The 23,588-nt window shown below is 33.7% G+C and overlaps 1 protein-coding gene across 1 annotated transcript in view; it reads right to left on the bottom strand.

Moving 5' to 3' along the window:
• LOC150085334 (cyclin-L1-like) overlaps positions 1 to 23,588 on the bottom strand; it is a 303,690-nt gene that overhangs the window by 224,703 nt on the left and 55,399 nt on the right. Inside the window, exon 3 of the mRNA XM_090373159.1 lies at positions 16,624 to 16,733. Within this exon, the coding sequence (XP_090229285.1) occupies positions 16,624 to 16,733 (110 nt within the window). The remainder of the gene's footprint in view (positions 1 to 16,623; positions 16,734 to 23,588) is intronic.

Below are 23,588 nucleotides of genomic sequence, written 5' to 3'. Positions count from 1 at the left end.
TGAAAAAAAAAAAAAAAAAAAAAAGAAAAGAAAACTCTGCAGGTAGCTTGTTATGTGCATGCAAACACAAGAACAAAAAAAATCTAATTGCATACACTATGTAGGATGGATCAACTTTTCACCACACAGAGCAAGATCATTTGTAAGAGACAACATTAACAACAATGATGTTCTTACTTACTAGGAGTAACCTAATAATTCAACAAACAGCAGCCTAATTTTGCCATCTGAAAGCTGCCCATAAATTGTCTACAATAAGTCTGAACAGCAGAAGATTATAACATTATGGAGCTGAGTTTAGGACATCCAATACAGGGAAACAAAGGTGCATTCCTGGTTCAGCTTACCACTGGCAATAAGACATGATGAATGACTACAATCATTCAGCTGAAATTTCTCACAGAAGGGATCTCTGTCCCCTGTTCATCAGGGAATAGCACCTCAACTTGGCAATTATATGGGAGAGTGTTTTTAATGCATTAGCAAAGGCATATGATGCAAGAAAGCAAGCTTACATAGCATCAGGCAAAAAAAAAAAAAAAAAAAAAAAACATACCCTTTTCATTTCACCCATCCACTCGCTCTAAATGTTTGTCTAGTTCTGTCTTGAATCTATTTAAGCTATCAACTTCTATGACAGATGGAAGTTTGTTCCAGCAATCAACCACCCGCTGGCTAAAGGCAAATGGCAACTTCTACATGAAGTGCATTATGCGTCCATAACTGACATAGCAACCATGAGTACGTTACTTTCCAAACATCCCTAATATATACAATACAGGATATTTCTGCTTTCATTTTCACAATTAAAAAATAATATTGTAAAATCATGATTTTTTAAACATTTATGTTATTGTAATTTTTGTTTTCACAAAGTTGAACTGTCATATAATTTATAAAACGCTAGTGATTATTAATAAAGTATACATAGTTAAGATTTATTATACGATATTACTGGACTTTAAGGAATACAATGAACCTTCACATGAAAAAGAAAATAAAGTGTAAAAACTAAAAACACGTATTAAAAATCAACTGGATTGTCTTGTCTGCAATACCAGAGTACCTGCCCAGAAAATTTTCACATAATCAATTAGCTGCAAACATGCAATTAATACAACTACAAATGTTTAATCATATCTTGATGCTATAATAGTTATCTATAAACATCGTCATGGTCCCTGTGAATTTTTTCATAAATCATTTTTTCATTTATCTCTCATGTGATTTAAAACTTTCAAATTGATAGCTAGTAACAAATCAATATACTGTAATTCAAAACTTTCTCTTTCTTTTAATAAGATTTCAAAACATTTTTAAAGCTGCCTTTGCAATTTAAAATATGGTGCAAATGTGGAAAAATAACTAAAATAAACAGAAAAGTTACACATGAGATTACACAAGATTACTTTAAATACTCAGACATGTTCATGAAATACATAACATGTATTTTAAATCTAAGTAATAAGCTAACTTACAATGAAGCTACCTCCCATCCTCAATTAGCCAATTTACTTGAATAAGAAAAGGGTCACGATCATGGAAAGATATATTAATGACCAGTCAGGTAAGTTTAATATACCTAACATCCAAAATTACGAACCTTTTCTAAAATAAACTTAAGTAAAGATCAAGGGGTAACCGAATTCTAAGAAAGCATATTGCCTAGATTGAAAGTTGCAATTCTACAAAGCACAATTAGAATCTATCCCAACATATGGATTAATAAAATATATATCATTTCAAAACATTAATTTCAAAATGAAATATAATTTTTTTAATTTAATGTATCATAAATTTCATTCATATCATAAAATAATATCGGAATGATTTAAAAAAAATTAATTTCTAAAAGAGAAGGGAAGTGGAACATTACTTATTGCATTAACAATGATTTATTTTCACACAGAAACACACACACATATATATTTAAGATTTATTTAACTAGAAATATTATTTTACTCAAAAAATAAACTTAAAACTATTCACATTACTCTTGTTTAAAATATAAATAGTGGCCAAAACCTGTGCTGCAGTATTCTCATATAATTTCAGTTAACTCTATCTCAGATGGTGGAATTTGTGTTGAACGATGACCATACAAACCATGCCAGTGGACTAAACTGCACAGGGAGCACAGGCCAGCCCCAGACTCAGTGAAGGTCAGCTGGAGGCTGCCTCGGTCCACTGCTGCTCAAGTGAAGCGGAGGAGGATGGGCAGGCTATAAGTCACATAGAGAGAAAAGATATATCACCACTGTTTCACAACAAAATTATTACTCCTAGCAAAGTTCTGAATGTAAAATCATTCTGTACATATTTATAAGCTAGCAAATATGAATTCTGCCAGATTTAACAAATTTTTAAACATTTAAATTAATAAATTAAATTTTTATCAATTCAAAATGAATTTATTAAAGTACGCTATTATCAATATATATGAGCCAATTGTATAAAAGTATGACAATATTACGATTCAGAAATAAAATTAAGTGCACATTCAATTCAAGTACATCATAATATTCCACGGTGTAACATTACAGCAATGCATTTTTTATAATTTAAAATATATGTTTGAAAAAAGTTTTGCTCTAATAAAAACAATGTTTTAAGATTAATTCATAATAACAGCCTATAAAAATTGCCAGCTCCCTCTGCATGCAGTAATGTTACTTCAGAAAGTTTTCACCATTGCAAGCAACAATTTAATGTATTCAGTATTTAGATAAAACTAAATATTCCTTTCAACATGACTAATAATAAAACTGCTCTTTAAAAAATGTTTTGAATAGTGAAACTTCTTCAACAAGGTGGAAAAAACAAATACCACAGTTATCATATATATAAAAAAAAAAAAAAAAATATTTTGGGCATTAAATTGATGATTTTAAGTAAATGGAAAGTCAACTTCCATTACCAAAAACAGATTTCAATAGCATTTTATTTTTTTGCAAATTTTCATAATTTTAATGGAAAATTTTTTTTCTTTCAAAGATTAAATTTTGATTCCACCTACCATTGGATAATAAAATATTCATCAACTTCTTAGACTTAACTAGCTAATTTTGGGATTAGGTAATTTCTGAGTTTCAATTGTTTTCTTTCAAGGCAGATGGCACATCAGAAGAGATATCTAAACTGTTTAGTAATAAAGTTAATTACCCTACATAAATCATTAAAAAAATTTAATTTGGCTGTTCCAAATATCCATAATAACTGATCCATAATTAGATCTTAACTGTTTTTCTAAACTATTCTAAGTATACCTATATAAATCAAGTACTGTATAAGTCTAAGTGAGAGAACAAAAAAAAAAAAAAAAAATACAAAGTATTACCCATAGTGCACAACATACCATTCAAACTATATTATACAGTCATTTCAAAAACTTTGAGAAGGGAAAAAAAAGATACCACTCGTTACTTAATGTCAGTGCAAAGAATTATGAAATTTATTTCTGGGTTTTTAGCTATTAAATAAAAAAAAAAAAAAAAGCATTACAAAAATGCAAAAGAAAGATGCCATATTACTTGTTTTCACTTCAACAACTGTACTTTTATTACTAATCTTACAGTGGAAATTCATTGAGAGGGAAAAAAAAAAAAAAAAAAAAAACTTAAAAAGAGAACAGCTAGTCTAAGTAAATAATTTACAATTTTCTGATTTGAAACGTAAAATTATCATATTTTTAATAATGACAGTTCGGTACAATTTAAATATTTTATCATCGATTAAAGCTGATATGCAGATTATTACTTACACCCTTTTCAAATTACAAAAAAAAAATAATACCTCCTCCTCTTCAATTAAAGGAAAAAAAAAAAAAAAGGAAAAAAAGTTCTTTAATATATTTAATTCTTAATAATCAGAAAAAATTCAAACTAGTAGGGTAATACAATTATCTGAAATAATGCAAGGTTACTTTAACTGATGGCAAGTTTACAGGCATTTCATCCAAAAGTTAGAACAATGTTTCTAACTTAAAAAAAAAAAAAGTAAAGTGCAGCCATTATCAACCCACTGCAGGATGGAAGCCTCCTCAACAATTCATGCTGAGGGAAATGGACCATAATCTGCCACGCTGGTCCAGTGCGGGTTGGCAGATCGACCGTATTCAGCAGTCAGGGGCTTGAACCCCGGTCTACCCAAAGAGCGTGTGCTACTGCACTCCCACTCCTGCCCACTCAGTGTTCAGATATTAGCTAAAAAAAAAAAAAAAAAAAAAAAAACCCAGCCGAGATTCTCAAACTTTGCAATACTCTGACCCCCTAAAACAATAAATGCACTTTTGCATGCCTCACCTATGAATAAAGCTAATGATTCATTTGGGATGGATATGCACGAGAAATAACTATACTACTTACTTTTAATAGTTAAATTTTAATTTACGTATCAAATAAAACAATGACAAAACCTTAGAACTTTGCAAAATAAAATCATATCATTAAACAAAAGTCCCTCAGGTACATTATATATTTAGAGCTAACTAGCTGTTAAAAAGAATGAATGTAAATAAAGTTATGAAACACTAATTTAATGTAGGCCTAATTATTGTTATATGTTAATATATATGCTTATAAACACATCAATTGTAACATGCTACTATTTTTATATGGTATTATTTAGTATCAATATATAAAATTATAATATAAAGAATGAAAGCTTACCTGAAATATTTTTATCCTGAATTCAGAGATGTTTATTTGCCACAACTTGCATGAATAGATTTGTTCAGCTTATTTATTATGTAGAAAAATTCTTAAATGCTGCTAGTCCACAGTTTGCATTTCATTATGTGAAATGCATAACGGCTGTTCCTACATGGAATGATCTGAACATGTGATGATTTGACACTGTGTCTATTGTGTGGTAACTTGAGCTTTGACAGCTGGTCGTTAAGAGAAGTTGTTGGTAATGGAACATGTTTTTGGCATTTAGAATTCTTCTTTCAGAGAGGAAAATACCTTTATTATTAGAAAAGTCTATAACTTCTGAATAGATGCACATTTACATTAACTGTTTTCGCAATTACAAATAAAAATTCAAAACGTTTATGCACATCAATAAACTTAATGTGTGCCCCTCGTGAAGGTTTTTAGGATATAAAATTCTGAAATGTTGTTTTTAGAATTAAGTTCTCGTGAATCACAAAGAACTGACTTTCTTGGACTATAATGGAATTCATAATGGAATGCATTATGAATGATCTGAACTTTGACAGATATTCAAGGTATCCACTATTTTTACCATGCAGAAAACTGCCTATACTACAGCTCACAACAACTGTAAAGCAGTTATTAATCAATTCATACTAGATTTTGAACAAGCTAAAAGTAGAAAATCGCAACATTGCTTCTTGTTCAAACAAGAGTCAAACATTCTGATTTCTTGCCAAAGTTATTGGCTGCAACTTTTGTCCATCTATACTCCCACCTTTGCCAAAACCTGATGGTTCTATTGCCTCCTTAGCTAAAGATAAAGCCAACCTACTGCTGACAATCTTGGTAAACCACCTCGAACCATTCAAACTCCACTCAACCTCTTCTAGTCTTTCACCAAAAGTATGTTGGAAGAATTTTGAACAATCTTCATGCCAAGGAAGCTCCAGGTCCTAGTGGCATTTCTTCACTTGTTCTCAAAACCTATGTTAATGTTCCCGAGCTTGCTCCTGCTGTGTGTCATCTTTTTACACCTTCTTTATTCCACTGACATTTTTTCTTCTGCTTGGAAATTTTCTCATACAGTACAATAGAGCCAGTTCCTAAAGAGGGTAACAAATTCTTTCCAAATTAATGGAGAAATCCATTAACTACCAACTCTTAAAACTACCTCAAAACCTTCTGTCTGATCAGTGACTGCCAATATGAATCATGCCAGTGTCAATCCAATGGTGATATATTGGTTTATATTACCCATCTATGGTCAAATTCAATGGAAAAGTTTGGTGAAACTCAAGCAGTTGCTCTTGATATTTCTAAGGCTTTTGTGTTTGGCATAAATGTCTAAACAAGCACCCATCTTATGGATTGCCAGCTGTTGGGTATCCAACTTTCTCTACAGACAGCCCTCTGCCGGTGATGACAGATGGTTGTCTTCTAACTTCTCCATTAATGTTAATGTTCTCCAAGGTTCAGGGCTTTATCCTACTCCTTTCCTCTTGTATATTAATGCCCTTCTTCCAATGAATGTAAATTCTATCCATAGTTTTGTTGATGACAGCATATTGCATTCCACCTTCTAGATTGGGAAACTGTAAACTGCACAAACAGCATTAACTTCTCAAATATCCACTACCAATTCCTTAAATGCCAACCTCCAGGTAATTCTCCAACTGGGTGAAGAAAACTTGGTTAACCTCAATCCTTTTAAAACTCAGCCATCTTATCTTGAAAAGTCTACTCTGCTCCTATGCTTATCTTCAATGATATTCATATCTACACAAGATCATATATCTCTATTAGGGATTACCTCAACTTCTAATCTCTCTTTGAATACGCACATAATGAATATTACTTCTTTTGCATCTATAAAACTGGGTTTTCTCATTTGCTCTACTACTTTTCTTCTAACAACTACTCACTCTGTAAAATATTCTCAATCTCAACTCCACTCCCACTATGGAATATTGTTCCCACATCTGGGGTAGAGCTCCCAAAACCTCTGTCAGGGCTATAGACTCCATTCAAATGGGGGCAGTAAGGTTAATTAATAACCCATCACTTGCAAAGTCTCTCCACTCTGTCTCAGACATTGTTTCTACTGCATGCCTTTTCTACAGATACCTCCATGAGCATTGGTCTTCTGAATTGGAATCTGTAATTCCTCATCTCTCTTCCAGACCAATCTGAACAAGTGCCACAACCATTCGGCATTCATTTACTGTCCAACTTCAAACTCTCACAGCTGACTTTTCCTCCTTCCTCACTTATCCTTTCATTTTCTGTTTTCTGGAACAACTTTCTTTCACAGGTATTTCCTGAAAATCCATATACAGAAATTTTTAAGTCTAATATCAAGAATTAATTACTTCATCCTTCTCAACCCATGCATGGTTATAAGTATTATATGCTATAATACCTTTTGCATTTGGGGTCTTCATTGAGAGAGAGGTAAAGCTTCAGTTTTCTTGAACTTTTCCATCCATAACAGGTTGGAACTCTTGGTGGATCCTTTCTAAACATTCAACAATAATTACTTGAACCTTAATTGACAAATATGTAGCAGCAAACCACAAAATACATTGCACTTTCTTTTGAACAGTAACCATCTTGTTGCATAGTCCTTTGGTGCTGCCTTAAAATCAGTTATCTTTGAAGTACACAGAAAACAATCTTTTTGAGTTACTTTTTGTAATAGTGAATGCTGCTTTATTATTTTATATCAGATAAAAAGTTATGGAATTTTCTAATAATAAAGGTTTTCTGTGAACCCCTGTATATTATGGAATGGATATAATTTAAATAGTGGTAGCTTGTGTTAAAAAATGCTTTGTAAAACATTAAATCTAGAACAGGTTATGTTTAAATTGTTCCCCTGGATATAACTGAATATTTTGTGAAATCAGTTGTATGGCAAATTCTGATATGCAAATTAGTCACAAACAACAAAATCTGAACAAGTTACCATTTTAAAGAACTTGGTGTTCCTCAGTATAAAGAAATCAGCTGGTTATTGCAAAAGCTTTCATGATACTCTGAAGAAAAGTTACAGTATTTATATTTGAAGTTGAATGTTAATAAAGACATCACATCCAAAACAGACACAACTAAAAGCTTAAATTGAAAGAAACAGAAGCCTTTACACTTTCTCTTCATTGAAGCACAAGTATAATAAAGTCATTGTGGCATATAACGAAAACCAAGCACAACTGACTTAATTTCAAAAGGAAAGATATGAAAAACATAAATAACTGTAGCATGTACTGTCTCCAGGAAACACATGCTGAATACACGATTTTCTATTCTGACAAAAATAAAATGTTTAAACTATTTTTTATAAAGATCTCTTGTCTTATTTGAGTTATAATTTTTGTTGGTTAAGCATTAATAAGCAAAGTTAATTGGAAACATATTATACATGATCAGGGTATATATGCCTTAAGTGAGGTATGCCTAAAGTCAGGGTATATATGCAAACAGAATGACGGAAATAATAATAATAAAATCAGTCAAATTTCAAGCCTACGGAAAAATAAAATTTTTTTAAAGAAAATTGCCCCCAGACCATAACCCACAGACAAAACTCTGCCATAGCCAATTAAATTTTAAAATCACTCCAAAAAGTGGTTAATGACAGCAATCAAGCTATGCTACTGTAACAAGACCTAAATGAGCTGAGAAATAGCAGCTTAACTTCAATATTGACAAATTAAATGTACTACATATGGGTAGCAGAAGCCCAATTAACATACCAAATGCATGGTATTACACCCAGGATAGTAGAAAATGAAAAAGATTTTTCATTTTCCACTACCCTGGGGTCAGGGTAGTGGAAAATGACTGCACAATAACCTGGGGTTATTGTGCAGTCAGTTAGGAAGTTCTCTGAGCAGTGCAAACATGCACTACGACAGCTCATGGGGTTTCGTCAATGATATACAGAAACTTTGCTAGAAGGGATAAGGAGGTGATTATTCCTATTCTCTTGTACAAGGCAGTGGTTAGGCTGTGTCTTGAGTAGAGTATTAAAAGTCCAAAGGCCTCACTATAGGAAGGATGTAGATCTGCCGGAATGGGTGCAGAGAAGGGCAACCAGATTGATGAAGGAAACAAAGGAGTGCTCTCTCACCTAGAAAGGCTTCAATTCTGCAAATAGCAGCATCTGGAGGCTAGGCACCTGCACAGAGATCTGATTGAGGTGTTTAAGGCCTTGAATGGATTGGGTAATGTTAATGGCATTCTTTTTCTTGCTGCAACTACATACGAGGGCATAAATTCAAGTTGAGGAAGAATAGTTGCAGGATAGATGTGTGAAAGTTTGCCTTCAGCCAGTGGGTGGCTGATCATTGAAACAAGCTTCTATCTGTTGTTTTGGAAATGAATGGTTTGAATAAATTCAAGGAAGAACTAAAATTCTTGAAGGGTATGAATGAGTGAAGTGTGTGTTTTTTTTTTTTTTTTTTTTTTGGATGATGCTATATAAGCTTGCTTCCTTGCATCATTTGCCACTACTACTATTACTAATTCAAAAATCCAGATAAAGACTCCACACTTCTGTTGTGTATTTTAGGCAGTATAAGTTGATGCTAATTAATTCATGATCTGCAAGAGAACCACACCTTACTTCCCACTAAACTACTTTTCCTCCTCTTGTGGGGGAGGGAGTGGGTTTAAATGTATAAATCTTCAATCTGTAATGAGAGCAGTAGCTAAAGATGATATCTTTTTCACAAGCTTCTGGAAATATAGAATATGGAAGATACTTCCTATAAACAAGTCAAAAAACACGGGCAGATTTAAATAAAGAATTGCAGTCAAGATACATCCACAAAATTAGATATGATGTACAAAGCTAAATTGAATGGTCTTTTCCATTTACTACTTTAGTCATACTGCATCACTTCATATTGTGTGGCAGTTCACAGTCTTACATAATGTCTGCATAAATGTGTTCAAGGGTCAGTTTGCATATTTTGTGGACTGTAAAAACACAATTCAGGGTGAGATTCCTAGGGATCATATTCATAGGTATTCCTAATCATACTGTCACAAGAATGAATCCAAGGTCACTAACAGGCACAGGGTATTTTAGGTTTAAAGATTAGCATACCTTTATTTTTAGTTAATTTTAATTTTTAACAAAAGTAATCATATAAATGTTTAAGAAATAATCTATAGAATCAATTCTATTCTCATATTAATCTTGGTGTATAATATAAATATAATACCTATATTCACCCTCTTTTTTTTTTTTTTTTTTTCCCCAATTCCACTAATCCCTCTATTTCTTAAATAGACTATGATAGTGAATATGTTCATTCTCATGGCAGTACAACTATACTTCCTTTGCCTGAGATCAGCTAATTACATCCTTATAGCAAAGATCTTGAGAATCAGGTAGGGCTTTTGGACTTAAACGAAAGTTGCTTGTTCAAAAAACTTCAAGATCATAAAAATTATCTGTATTTTTCCAAAAGATTTAAATTAAATATTCATAATAACAGACAGTTTAATGGTTCTGAACCTGGAACAGTTAATGCAGATTACACAAGTATTCAGAATGATCTGGAAGAAAATCAAAAGAACAATGATCATGTTAATAGCTGTAATTTTTTTTTTTTTTTTAATGAAAATCCCAAACACAAAAGCTATTCGATTCTATAGTACTTAGAACTATAGGTTCTAAGTACTAATTGATATTGGACTTAAATTTCTGTGGATTGTAATTTTCATAAAATATGAGTGAATGGAGTTTTCCCTAGAAAATGGAAGTTGAAGGAATAAAATGAGGAAGAAAAGTTGGTTCTGTAAGTTTGAAATTGGACAGTAAAAGAGTGCTAAGTGGTTGAGACATGAGACATTGAGTGGTTTGGAAGATGGGGGAAGAATTACAGAAACCAATTCAGAACAGTACCCATGGAAGTATCTATAAAAAAAGCCATGCAGCAAAAACAGAATGTCCATGAGAAAGAGAGTGGAGAGATTTTGTAAAAGATGAATCATTAATTAACCTAAATATCCTCTTCCAGGCTTATAGATGCCAGATGTGGGAACAATATTCCATGGTAGGGTGGATTTGCGATTTGTAGAGAGTGAACAGCTGTTTGGAAGTAAAGTAACGGTAAGAGCAAAAGAGAAATGGTAAAGTAATGGTAAGAGCAAAAGAGCTTCCCCTGCATCTAAAAATCCAGTTTTTTTAGATGCAGAGGAAGAAATATTTGTAATGTGCTTATGTCAAGACAGAGAATCAGAGCGTCATCGAAGTTAAGCATAAGAGCAGAGGAATCCTTTTTGTGAGATATGACAGGACTGAGTTTTAGAAAGACTGAAATAAACTATCTTTGTCCCACTGCAGAATTACCTGGAAATCAGCATCTAAGGAACTGGTAGTGGATATTCTAAAAGTTGAAGCTGTTTGCAAAGAGCAACGTTTCTCAAACTGGAAGATAGAAAACAATGTGCTATCATCAGCAAAACTAAGGATAGGATTACCAGTCAATGGAAGAAAGTCATTAATATAAAGAGGAAGAGTGGGAGAAAGAAATGAACCTTGGGGAACACCAGCATTGGTGGAAAAGTTAGAAGAAGAGCTCACTGCACATCTACCATCGTGCAGTGAGCAGTTAGAGAGAAAACTGGATATCTAATTACAAAAAAAAAAAGTTCAGAACCACAAGATGGAAGCTTATTTAAAATCCTTTATGCCAAACAAGATCAAATCTTTGAAAACAGCTGAGTTTCACCAAACGTTTCCACTGAACTTGTCCATAGATAGATAACATAAGCCAGCATGTCACCAGAGGATCGATACTGATAAACTCTATACTGGCAATTGTTGATCAGATGAAAGGTTTCTAGACATCTCAGGAATTAGCATTTAATGGATTTCTCCATTACTTTAGAAAGAGTACAAGTGCAATGGATAATTCGGTGAAAAGGATTTGCCACCCTTTTTAGGAACTGGCTGGATACGAGAAAATTTCCACAGAGAAGGAAACCACCATTGGAATATGAAAGTGTAAAAAGGAGACACAGAACAGAGTAAGCTCAGAAGCAAAGGTTCTGAAAACAAATGGAGAAATACCATCAGGAAATGACACTTTATTGGCATCAAGACTGTTAAAAATTCTAATATTCTTTTGATGGAAGACCACAGAAGGCACTGAATGGAGTGTACAGGGAATGGCAGGAGGTGGTTTACCAAGATCATTGATACAAGACCTACTTAGAAGAAAAGTCGGATATTAGCAGGTCAGCTTTATCTTTAACTCAGGTGACAATAGAACTATTGGATTTTAACAGAAGTGGGAGTAGAGATAGGCAAAAGTTGTAGCCAACGAGAAGAAAGTTTTCTATGCTTAGCCTGTTCAAAATGTAATTTGGTCTGATTAATGACTACTTTATAATTTTTGAAAGTTTTGGTGTGAGCAGAAAATTGATCTGGAGATTTGGATGCAAGCAAATTGCAATATGGAATATTCTGAACAGCGTTAGCACATTTTTTTTTGGAAAACCAAGATTTAGATAAAGGGAGACATTTTAAGGTTGAGTGTGGAATGAAGGATTTCATTCCACACTGACACAATTTGAGCAAACCCTGCCAGGAAAAGACTTAAAACAGTAATCCAACCAAGGAAAAGAATAATAGAAATTTAGCAGATCATCCAATTTTGCAATGAAGTTGAGTTGAGAATAGCTGCCACAAAAAAAAGGTTCCACTGGAGAAGAGACCATTATCAAGCTGTGATCTGAGGTACCTAGAGGACCACTCACCTTGACTGCATACTTGGAAGAGTTCATGAAAAAAGGATCAAGAGTGTTGGCTGTGTGGTTAGGCTGAAACATAAAATTTGTGATGTCGAAATTACAGATGACTATTTAACTGAAAAACTTTCGAGCATAAAGGAAAATAAGGCTCCTAGAGTTGATGGCACATACCAGTAATTCTGAGTGAGGCTGGCAGGAAGAGTACTGAACCACTGAAGTTAATTATCAGAACATCTCTGACCTCGAGAGAGAGATTCATTTGCATTGGGGCAGTGCCAAAGTATCACCAATATATAAAGGTCGTTCTAAGAGCAAAGCTGATAACTACAGACTGGTTAGTATGACTTCAGTGATGAGGAAAACCTTACAGGCAATGATTAAGAGTGCAATCCTGGATCATTTAGATAGGTATGGTATTTTAAATAACACACAAGGTAGTTTTGTTAAGGGAAAATCATGTTTAACTAACTTAGTAGGCTATTTTTACACAGTTACTCATGAGCTGGATGCAGAGAACAATTTCGACATAGTTTATTTGAATCTTAGCAAGACATTTGATTCAGTCACTCATGAGAGATTACTGTATAAGCTGTTACCATTCTTGGGATTACTGGAAAAATTCCAAAACGGACTGCTGGGTGGCTGCAGAGCAGAAGGCAGAGATGAATGGATATTCTTCAAATGGTGTAAAGTCAGAAGTAGATTCCCCCAAAGATCGGTTCTTGGACCACCGCTGTTTCTGATTTTCATAAACAACATCAACATTGGGATAGAAGGCTTGATTTCAAAATTTGCAGATGATGTAAAGATTGATAGAGTAATTAATGATCAGTACCAAGCAGAGCTCCTTCAGGATGACTTGAAGAGTTTCCAAGAATGGTCAGAAAAGTGGCAGCTATGTTTTAATGCAACAAAATGCAATTTTGGGAATAGCATCCCCAAAATAAATTATACAATTGATGGGATTGAATTAAAAACAGTAGAGGAAGAAAGGGATCTGGGATATGAACAGTCATGTTTTCTGAGTAGTGTAAACATGCAGCCAGAAAAGCTCATGGTGCCCATCGATGATTTATCAAACATTATCACACTGTATAAGGCAATTGATAAGACCACATTTGGGATACTGTGTTCAAGTATGGAGACCTGATCTGAAAAAAAAAAAAAAAAAGACTTTACTGAGAACCTTGATAGGATTCAAAGAGGGGCAACTCTCATGGTGAGATCAGCAAAAGGGCAACCATATGAGGAAGGTCTCTGATTATGTGGGATACAGAGCATGGCTAGCAGGCACCTCAGAGGTGACCTAATGGAAGTTTATAAGGCTCTGAGAAGAGTTAGTGAAATGAATGAAGACAGAATTTTCACTATTATAGAGAATTCCAGTACTCTGAAGCCTTCACAGGTAATTGAGGTTGACACTTTGAAAAAGTTCAAAGGTCAACTGGATAGTCACCTATGTGAGGAGGGAATCAAATAATTTGTATTTTCTTATTTATGTGGGTCCCCCCGCCACACCAGTGCAGCAAAAGTCTGTGGCTTCCTTGCACTATATGGCTATTACTATTCTGTAGGTAAATGAACAATCTGTGAGAATGTTCATTAGTAATTGCAAAAGCCACAGCATCTTGACTGTCTGGGACCATGTAACTAGAAAACAAATGCCAGCTGGAGTTGTGAACATTAAAATCACCAAGGAAAATAACCTCACTGTTAGGAAAGTTTGACTGGATAAAGTCAAGTTTCAAAGAAAGGAAGTCAAAGTGTACCAAATTATTAGCGGATGTGGAAGAACGATAGAGGCATCAGATGAATCTGACAGATTGGAGTAGGGAGATTTTAAGCCAGAGAAGATCAAAAAGAGGAGATCCGAAATTCCTAAGTTTCTGACAGGAAATGTCAAAATGAACGAATGCACAAGTACCACCTTTATTAAAGCAAATGAAATCATAGAGTGAATAATTAGGACAACTAAGATGAATAGTGGTTGAATTAACCGATAACTGGATTTCTGTCAGAAAAAACAATGGACATAACTGAGATTGGAAATCCCAAATTCCTAAGTTTCTGACAGGAAATGTCAAAATGAACACATGCACAAGTACCACCTTTAAAGCAAATGAAATCAGAGTGAATAATTAGGACAACTAAGATGAATAGTGGTTGAATCAACTGATAACTGGATTTCTGTCAGAAAAAACAATGGACATCACTGAGATTGGAAATGAGACCATATATTTGTGAAATGAATAAGGAAGTGTTTGGGAGGTGTTGACTTTTCACAAATAAGTCTGTTCTATTAGTTTGGCTATTCCTGATGTATTCAGTGGTAAGAAAAGGTGGGAAGGGCATGCTGTATGAAGTAATGAAATTTTTGGATATGATGTATACACAGCTGCTTGATATAACATGGCCTCGACAATCCCCTCCCCAACAGCATACATACTACTCTGACTTCCTCCAGCCACTATCTGGCAGAATAGGGGCAGCAGGAGTATAATACTAGACTTAACAACACCTTCGGTTTGGTAGACTATCTAGCGGCCAGACGGATCATGGCTTTTTTTTTGGATGTAATCAAGGAATTTTAGCAGACGACACTTCAGATGTGGAACAATATTCTATGACAGAGTGGATTCATGAAATGGACTATAGTATATTTTAGAGTACTTTGCTTTAGTAACTTATATTCATTTTATTTATTTTTTTGTTCTGGTCAATTATAGTACTGTAGTTACTATTCCAAAATCTGTATGTTCCACAGCCTGGTTAAAGTTGACTATACCACACTATGGCAACTTACATGAAGAGGCCAAGACAGTGCAGTCACATCACCCAAAACATTCAAAATACCTTAATCTACTTTTGCAAACAAACTCGCTTAAAAAAAATTAAGCATTTTATACTAACATAACTTTCTTTTAACAGCAAACACAATAACACCACACAAAATAAACCACTCAATAACCAATAACAATGATCATAGGCTAAACTCCACCTGAGCTGTTTAAGGCTACTTACAAAAAGAATTCAGTTAATGTTGTAAAACATATGCTTATACCCAGCATATCATTGCTATATTTAGGCTAAACATGAGCAGAGCCATCAGGTCCTAAGCTGGGGTGGGGGGGGGGATCTGCAAATTTTAAAAATAACACAGCCTTTACTAGAAATTATAGCAAAACTAAACTGATGAGAAACTGGACAACACACTCAATTATAGCAAGTATGAAAATGTCCAAGTGTCGAGGGATAATACTTTGAAAAATAGAAATAAATGACCACATGGAGAAACAAAATGAAACAGAAATATCCATTTTGAAGTGAGTCGAAAGTTTCTGCTGCATGGTTAAAAATATATTTTAAATATAGATGTTGATACTAGCAAAGTTAAATTTTCCCTTATGATTTTTGTTAGAGAAGATTGTGAACGTGCTACTCGTTTTTTTTTTATTTAAAATCATTGTTTTAGGAGAGTGACAAAAAAGGTTTCTAAATTAATCATAATACTATCGGCAACAAAAAAAAAATTTCAGTCAGAAATTCGCATGTAGCAGAATTACTGGCTTCTGAATGGTGGTATGAGAAAATTGGCACCTATGTTATAAAATTAAAAACACTATTTCCATTACATTATAACATCATGGGTCTAAGAGTTGTGTTGTGGTACTGTTGCATTTTATAAAAAATTTTAATGAGAAATATTATTCAAAACTACACATACTACAAATAATTTAAGATGCTGTTGATTTTATACCCCTTACTAATACAGAATTTTACACTAACGGGATAAAAGGAAACTAACAGATAAAATAAATTCCTTTACATATAAAATTTGCAAGTATACCTTAGTAAAAGGAATATCTCTCCAATACCCAATGTCTATAAATATAATTTATGCTATTAACCAAGTAAATATTGTAAATGTACTTAAACAAAGCTACAGCTAATCTTTTGGGAATGCAAGTTTACTACATATGTAAATCCTACAACAATAATGATAACTATGTATTAATAAATTTACAATAAAATCTATCAACGAATGAGCCCTTTATTTAGTTTTATAAATTTAATTCAAACATTAGCAACTACACATTACAATCTAGTATAAATCAATATCAAACTACACTTTGAAGTATAAGATCAAATCAATGTTACTGAAAATTTAAATAAAGAATTTAACCAATAGTATACTCACTTTCCAGCTTTAACTTGTTTAATGTGATGAAATACGTTAATAACATCTCGTATCCTGCGAGGAGCTTCTTCAATTTTTGAAGCTAAAGTAATACATGCCATAGCTACAATCTAAAATTAAAAACAAGATGAAATTAACATCATCTAACATGATGGTTGAAAGGTATATTTTACAAAGATTCTACCAATTAATAAGTAAAACACTCCTCTGCATTCTAGCAATAATAATTTGATAATTTAGACAAACTAATTTATATGTCAAATGTTCAACAGGTCTGCTTTGACCTCTTCCACAGGGGTGAAAACTGGTTAAAAAAAATTAAAAACTAACTGAAAGAGAACATTAGTTGAGATAACCTCAGCCTGTAAGTTGTAATAAACATTCTATTGACTGATACATATAAACTGGAAACTTAACCAAATCTAACAATATTTGACTGCATGTTGCCAAAACATAATATAAATTAAGAATAAGTGGCAGAATGTATAGCTAAGTAAGATGCAAATATGCAGTTGGGCATACTTTGCAGCCACTGGCATTTGTCTTTCTATACTTTTTATTCTTCTTTAAAGTTAATTTCAACTTACACAAGTCAAAATGCCAAACTGTTTTCTATGAACCCTAAAAGCCCTCAAATACAAGCCCCACATTGATGCCTTTGGGGTAGTACACACAAGGCAGATGTCAATTAGATAGTCCATTTCTTATCCAACCTCTGCCAGTATCATCCTGCATTTCAGTTCCAGAATGTCTGTGGACAATGGAAGCACAGACAGTTTCATTTTGGTACCACATTTTAGCCATCACCAAAGTAGTGCTCTAGATAGACATACACATGAAAATGAGCAGGGATGCCATCTTATTGGAGATATCAATTGAAGTTGAATGAAATCTTTTATGAAAATGAATGCATTATACCGTTAAGAAAATAGAAAATTGGGAAAGTTACAGATGGATAAAAAGTAGCGGAGCCTATAATGGCTACAAATTGATCTACAACAATACTACAGAAAAGGTGAGGCTGGCAAAGCCAGATTACAAGAAATTGCTGTCTAAGAGAGGAAAGAGCAGGGACAAGGAGTTTTTCATGAATATGAATACAAAGAGAAGTTTGGACAAAGAGAAAAGGGTGGCCAACGAGTTGATCGCGATCTACCAGTCGATTGCGGCTTTAATTTTGGTCGATCACAACGAATTTTAAATATACAGTCATCCCTCGATTTGTGTGGTCAGGTATACTACCAAAATTTTATATCGTGCAGAGGGTTTTCACTACCTGTGCGTTATTTTTATTTATTTTTTTTTAACGAAGCTTCAAAGATAGGAATGAAGAGCAGATTTTGAAAATTTATTTTTGTTTTTTTTTGCATTGAAGATTTCATTGAAAGAGAAACACATTTCACCATTATAACGTAAAATAAATACCACAGAATTCCAGCTGTAGATATTATTGCAAATGCAATAAGATTGAGTTTACTACCCGTTTATAATTAGATTGCGCTAACAGAAAAGCCAAATAAACCGGAAAGTGCAAATTGTTTTTGTTATATGGTCGTGACCTCCAGAAACAGCTTTAGAGAAATATCACAAAGGCATTCAAAACTGATTCTTATAAGGTTATAACCAAACAGAGCAATAAAAGGTGGTATGTTTGTCCAGTTATTTTGGAAACAACTTCCTTATTTAGGAATCCTCTTCATCAATTATCCTACATTAGCTGTTCAGACATAATATTTTTCCGGTTTGGGCAACTTAAAGTGTTTTAATCGGTAAGCATTGCTTTTGCTAATTTAATAAATGGACAGTACTCATATGTAATACCTTTTGATTTAAAATGAATACTACGAAAAAGAGTAAAACGTATCATTTTCATCAAGAGTGGAAACTAGAATACTTTTTTGTAATGGTGAAAGAAAAATGTTGCTGTTTGATTTGCAATGCTTCCGTGACTATACTCAAAAAAGGAAATTTAGAAAGGCACTTAAATGCACTCTGTAGTAAATACCAAATCGGATTTCAGCCGAATAGTGACCTTAGAAAAAATAAATTAGAACTTAAATCTAGATTATTCGCGCAACAAAATTTCTTCATGACACCTAATTTACAATCTAAAGCAGTAGCAATTGTAGTGTCATTTAAAGTGAGTCATCTTCTTGCAAAAAAAATGCAAATCATTTTCTGATGGTCAATTCATCAAAGATGCATTTTTAGAAATAACAGATTCTCTTTTTGAAAATTTTAAGAACAAAAATGAAATTAAAAGCGCCCTTCAAGATCTGCAATTATCTCGAAATACTGTGATGCGATGCATCGAAAACATGAGTAAAAATGTCGACAATTGCGTGTCCTTTTCTTTACAACTGGATGAATCTACAGACGTCAGTGATACAGCTCAATTGCTCGTTTTTGTTGATATGTTTTTCGATGATTCTACCACTAGAGAAGAACTGCTGCGTATGGTTTCGTTAAAAGAAAGAACTAGAGGTCTTGATATCTTTAACTCATTCAAACATTTTAGTGAAAAAATTAAATTAAATTACCACTGTTTAAGCTCGTATCAGTAACAACAGATGGAGCTAAAGCAATGATGAGGCATCTTAACAGATTCATCGCATTGTGCCAAAAGGATGATGAATTCTCAGATTTTTTGAGTTACCACTGTATCATCCACCAACAAGTGTTAGCCAGCAAAAGATTAAATACTAAAAGTGTTATGGACATTGCTTTCGAAATCGTGAATTCCATCAGAGGACAATCTCTTCAAAGGAGACTTTTCAAAATGCAACTCAATGAAAAAGAACCATATCTGATATTACACACAGATGTGGGGTGGCTGAGCCGGAGTAAGTTTCTACAGAGATTTCAAAATTTGCTAAATAAAATTTAAAAATTTGTCGATCAAAGGGGAGATGATTATCAGCAGCTACAAGACACGGAGTGGGGTTGTCTGATCTAGCTTTTTTGGCAGATTTTACCAGTAAATTAAGTGATCTGAATTTGAAATTACAAGTAAAAAATAAAAATGTGGGTGACATGATTAGTAGTATTTCTGCATATAAATATCAATTTTTGGCAATGGCTAAGGATCTCAAAGGAAAAAAATTCGATCATTTGCAAAAATATCCTGTTTTTGAATTTAATAGTGAGAAATGTTTCTGAAATTGAGAATGTTGTGGACGAAAACCAGAATCAGTGATTTTAAAACAATTGAAGACATTGTTCAATATATTTCTTATCCATTTAATGTCCACTTAGATACGAAACAAATTGCAGAAAAAAATCGCTATGATTTTTCACATGGAGAAATTGAAAATGAAATTATTACATTGCGAAACAATATCTTTCTAAAAGCCAGACCATCAGAAGAAGACTTTTGGAAATATGTTTGCCGAGAAAAGTACACAAATGTAAAAAAATGCAGTGAACTTTTAAATTCCTGTTTTAGTTCCACATAACTGTGTGAATTGTCCTTTTCGTATTTGAAACAAACAAAGAATCGCTGTGCTCTTACGGACTTGCATACAGAAGATTCTTTACGGTTGGACTTATCACAGTATATCCCCGATTCTGAAAGCTTGGCAGATGATATGAAGAATTCATATATATTTAAAATTAATTTTAAATATATATGAATTTAAAATAAGAATTCTGAATTGTATTGAATTTTAAAATTTATAAACAACATTTTTCAATGTGTTGATTAACTTTTTTAACCTTGTGCAATGAAATTTTTGAGATGGTAGATCGCGGCACATTTTGAAGGAAAAGTAGATCGCATCACAAATGAAGTTGGCCACCCCTGACCAACTTCATTTGTGAAGTTGGCCACCCCTGACCTAGATGATGCTGCAGATGAATTGAACAAGTATTCTGCATCGATATTTACAGCAGAAAGACCCTTCATGGTAAGAAAAAACTATGTGAAACTAGGAAGCATGAAATTAGCAATATTGAAATTTCAGATAATTTATTAAAAAAAAACTTTTGAACATAAAAGCAAGTAAAGCTCTCGGATTTGACAGTCCTGTAATTTTGAAAGAAGTGGCAAGAGAATACACTGAACCAGAACCATTAAGATTAATTGCAAGTGTTCCACTGGACCAAGAAGAGATTCTCTTGGATTGGAGGAGTGCCAATGTATTTCCAATACAAAAAGGCAGTTCTAAGAATGAAGTGGATAACTAACGAATGGTCAGCCTGACTTCAGTGATAAGGAAAATCATGGAGGCAATGATCAAGAATGCAATACAGGATCACTTAAATATAAATGGAATTCTGAAGGAAACGCGGCATTGTTTTGTAAAGGGAAAAATCATGTTTAACCCAACTGGTTAACTATTTTGACAGTCACTCATGAGTTTGATGTACAAAATAATTTGCTTGAACATGGAATCACAGGGAAAATCCTTTGACACATTGCAGGATGGCTGCAGGCTAGGGCAGACAGTTGTGATTAATGATTATTCTTCAGCTTGGATTAACATAAGAAGTGGGACAACCAAGGACTGGTACTACTGGGACCACTATTTTTGATTTTCTCAAATGAAACTGATAAAGGAATGGTGGACATATGACAAACTTTGCAGATGGTATCAATAGTGGTAGAGTAGTTAATGATCAGCACCAAGCAGAGTTTCTTCAGGATGATTCAGAAAGACTTCAGGGATGGGCAGAAAAGTGGCAGACATTTTTAATACAGAAAAATGCAAGGTCTTACACTTTGGGAATAGCAACCCTAAAATAACTTACACACTTGGTGGGGATAAACTAAAGACAATAGACAAAAAGGGGATTTAGAAGTTACAATACAGATGGATATGAAGTTTTCCAAGGAATAGAGACAGGTGGCAAGGAAAGCCCATGGTGCCCTATTGATGATTTATAGAACGGTTGCTTACAAAGATAGGGAGGTCCTAATCCCACTATATAAGGTAAAGCCACACTTGATATGCTATGTTCAAGAATAGTGAATGCACCTAAAAAAAAAAAAAAAGAGTCTAAAGACAGGCATCTTACCTGGTTGTTTTTGTTTGTTAGCACATTGGCTGCTGTGGCCATAATGCACCTCTCATAGTTTTGCTTTTCCCAGTCTGGTCTCTTGCAATTGTAGTTCAAATTAATGCCTGACTTTGAGGAGATAAGAGTTCAATTGTATTATTATTTTTTTAAATTTATATCTGATTATAAACTTGCCTGGTTAGAGTGGTAAATAAACATTCACGAGGAAAGAGTGCATATGCGGGCTACAAAGCTTGGCTACCAGGCACCTCATAGGAGACTTGATTAAGGTGTAAAAGGCTGTGAGAGATGAAAGTAAAATGAATGAATTAAGGTGAACTTTTCACTGTTATGATTCCAAAACTAGGGATCATAAATTCAAATTACAGTGGAAGAGGTTTAGACTGGATTTAGGGGAAATTTTTCCTTTTGCCAGCAAGTTATTAATTACTAGAATATGTTAATTCCATGGGTGGTTGAAGTTGCTGAACAGCTTGGGGAAATTAATGGTCAGTTGGATAGACACCTACATAACCAAAAGCTTCTAGCAAACCAAAAAATGCTAGGTACTTTAAAAAGTAAGTGATCCATTCAACTACCAATCAAATAAAAAGCCTGAGTGACATTCATGATTTCTGAAGAAATGCATAGATGTAACACTGAACTTGGAGGAGGAAAAAAAAAAAAATTTGCTCATTTTAGACAACTGCCCATCACATTGTAATCTTTCCATCTTCAAAATTAAATTTGTATTTTTACTAATGAAGTCAGATTCTGTTCTCCAATCCATGAATCACGGTGTTATAAGAAACTTTAAATGCCATTTTAGAAAGCTTATTCCTGGAAATCATACTCAATTGAAAATAAAGAGACATTAAACAAGCATTCTTGAAGCTATCTGCCATGTGAATGAAGCAAAGATTACATTTTAATATCAGAAACAGCTTTAAAAAAACCTGGACTAAAATGCATGAAAGTTGATGAAGAAGAAAATGATGATGATAATAATATTCCATCCAGTGTATATATGGTTGAAGCATTATAACTTAGGAACTGACATGCCACAAATTGACAACTATGCATATGTGGGCAACTGATTCAAGACAACAGAACCTCCAACGGATGAGTATATTATCATTGCCTTTAACACAACCAGAAGTTACTGAAGATGACAGCAAAGAATAAGACCTTAGACATTACTGAAGATGCAGTGAGGAATAAGTCATCTACCACCTAATTAATACTAGGTGGTAGATGACTCGCCAATTGGTGCAATATCACCTCTTTGCATATTGGAGGCTTGAAGTGGCGGAACCCATGTTTAGTCTCCAGAGGAAAGCTCCGGTAAATCATCCCATCTCTTCCATCATGCAGTATGACTGATGTCTTTTGAGGTCAGGAGAGACACCATGGCGAGATCCAATCTTCCTTACATTTCATGGGTACAGCTGAAAAACAGTGTTTGAAGGCTGGCCACTAGTTAGTACACTGGACCGAACCAATTGATAACTCTAGGCGGCTTCAGGATCAGCTAGTGTGTATAATCTCGGTGTCTACTCATCCAGATAGTGACTGGAAGGAGTCCGATTAGTGTAATGCGGGGGAAGGGACACAATTGTTAAGACCACGATATACCAAGGAGCTGGGTACATTCTTACCATGTGTACGCCATATTCTAAAATACAATATGTCCCTCTCCATCTTTTCATACTATTCAATGCACCATGAACTGTCAAACTAATAGAGCAAACTTAATCTGTGAAAAGGTTTAAACCTCCCAAACACTTCCTTGTTCATTTGACAAATATATGTATTCTCAGTTCTAATTTCAACGATGTCCATTTCCACTTGGTCTGCCAAACCCCATGTACTTTTTCTGAAAGAATCTCAGTTATTGGTTGATTCAAACACTGCTCATCTCAGTTGCCTGAATTATTCATTGTATGATTCCTTTCATTTAAAAGGTG

Source organism: Mastigoproctus giganteus, chromosome 5, assembly GCF_048544385.1.
Source record: "Mastigoproctus giganteus isolate SK-2022 chromosome 5, ASM4854438v1, whole genome shotgun sequence".
NCBI lineage: Eukaryota > Metazoa > Arthropoda > Arachnida > Uropygi > Thelyphonidae > Mastigoproctus > Mastigoproctus giganteus.
This window is presented reverse-complemented; position numbering and strand designations above follow the sequence as displayed.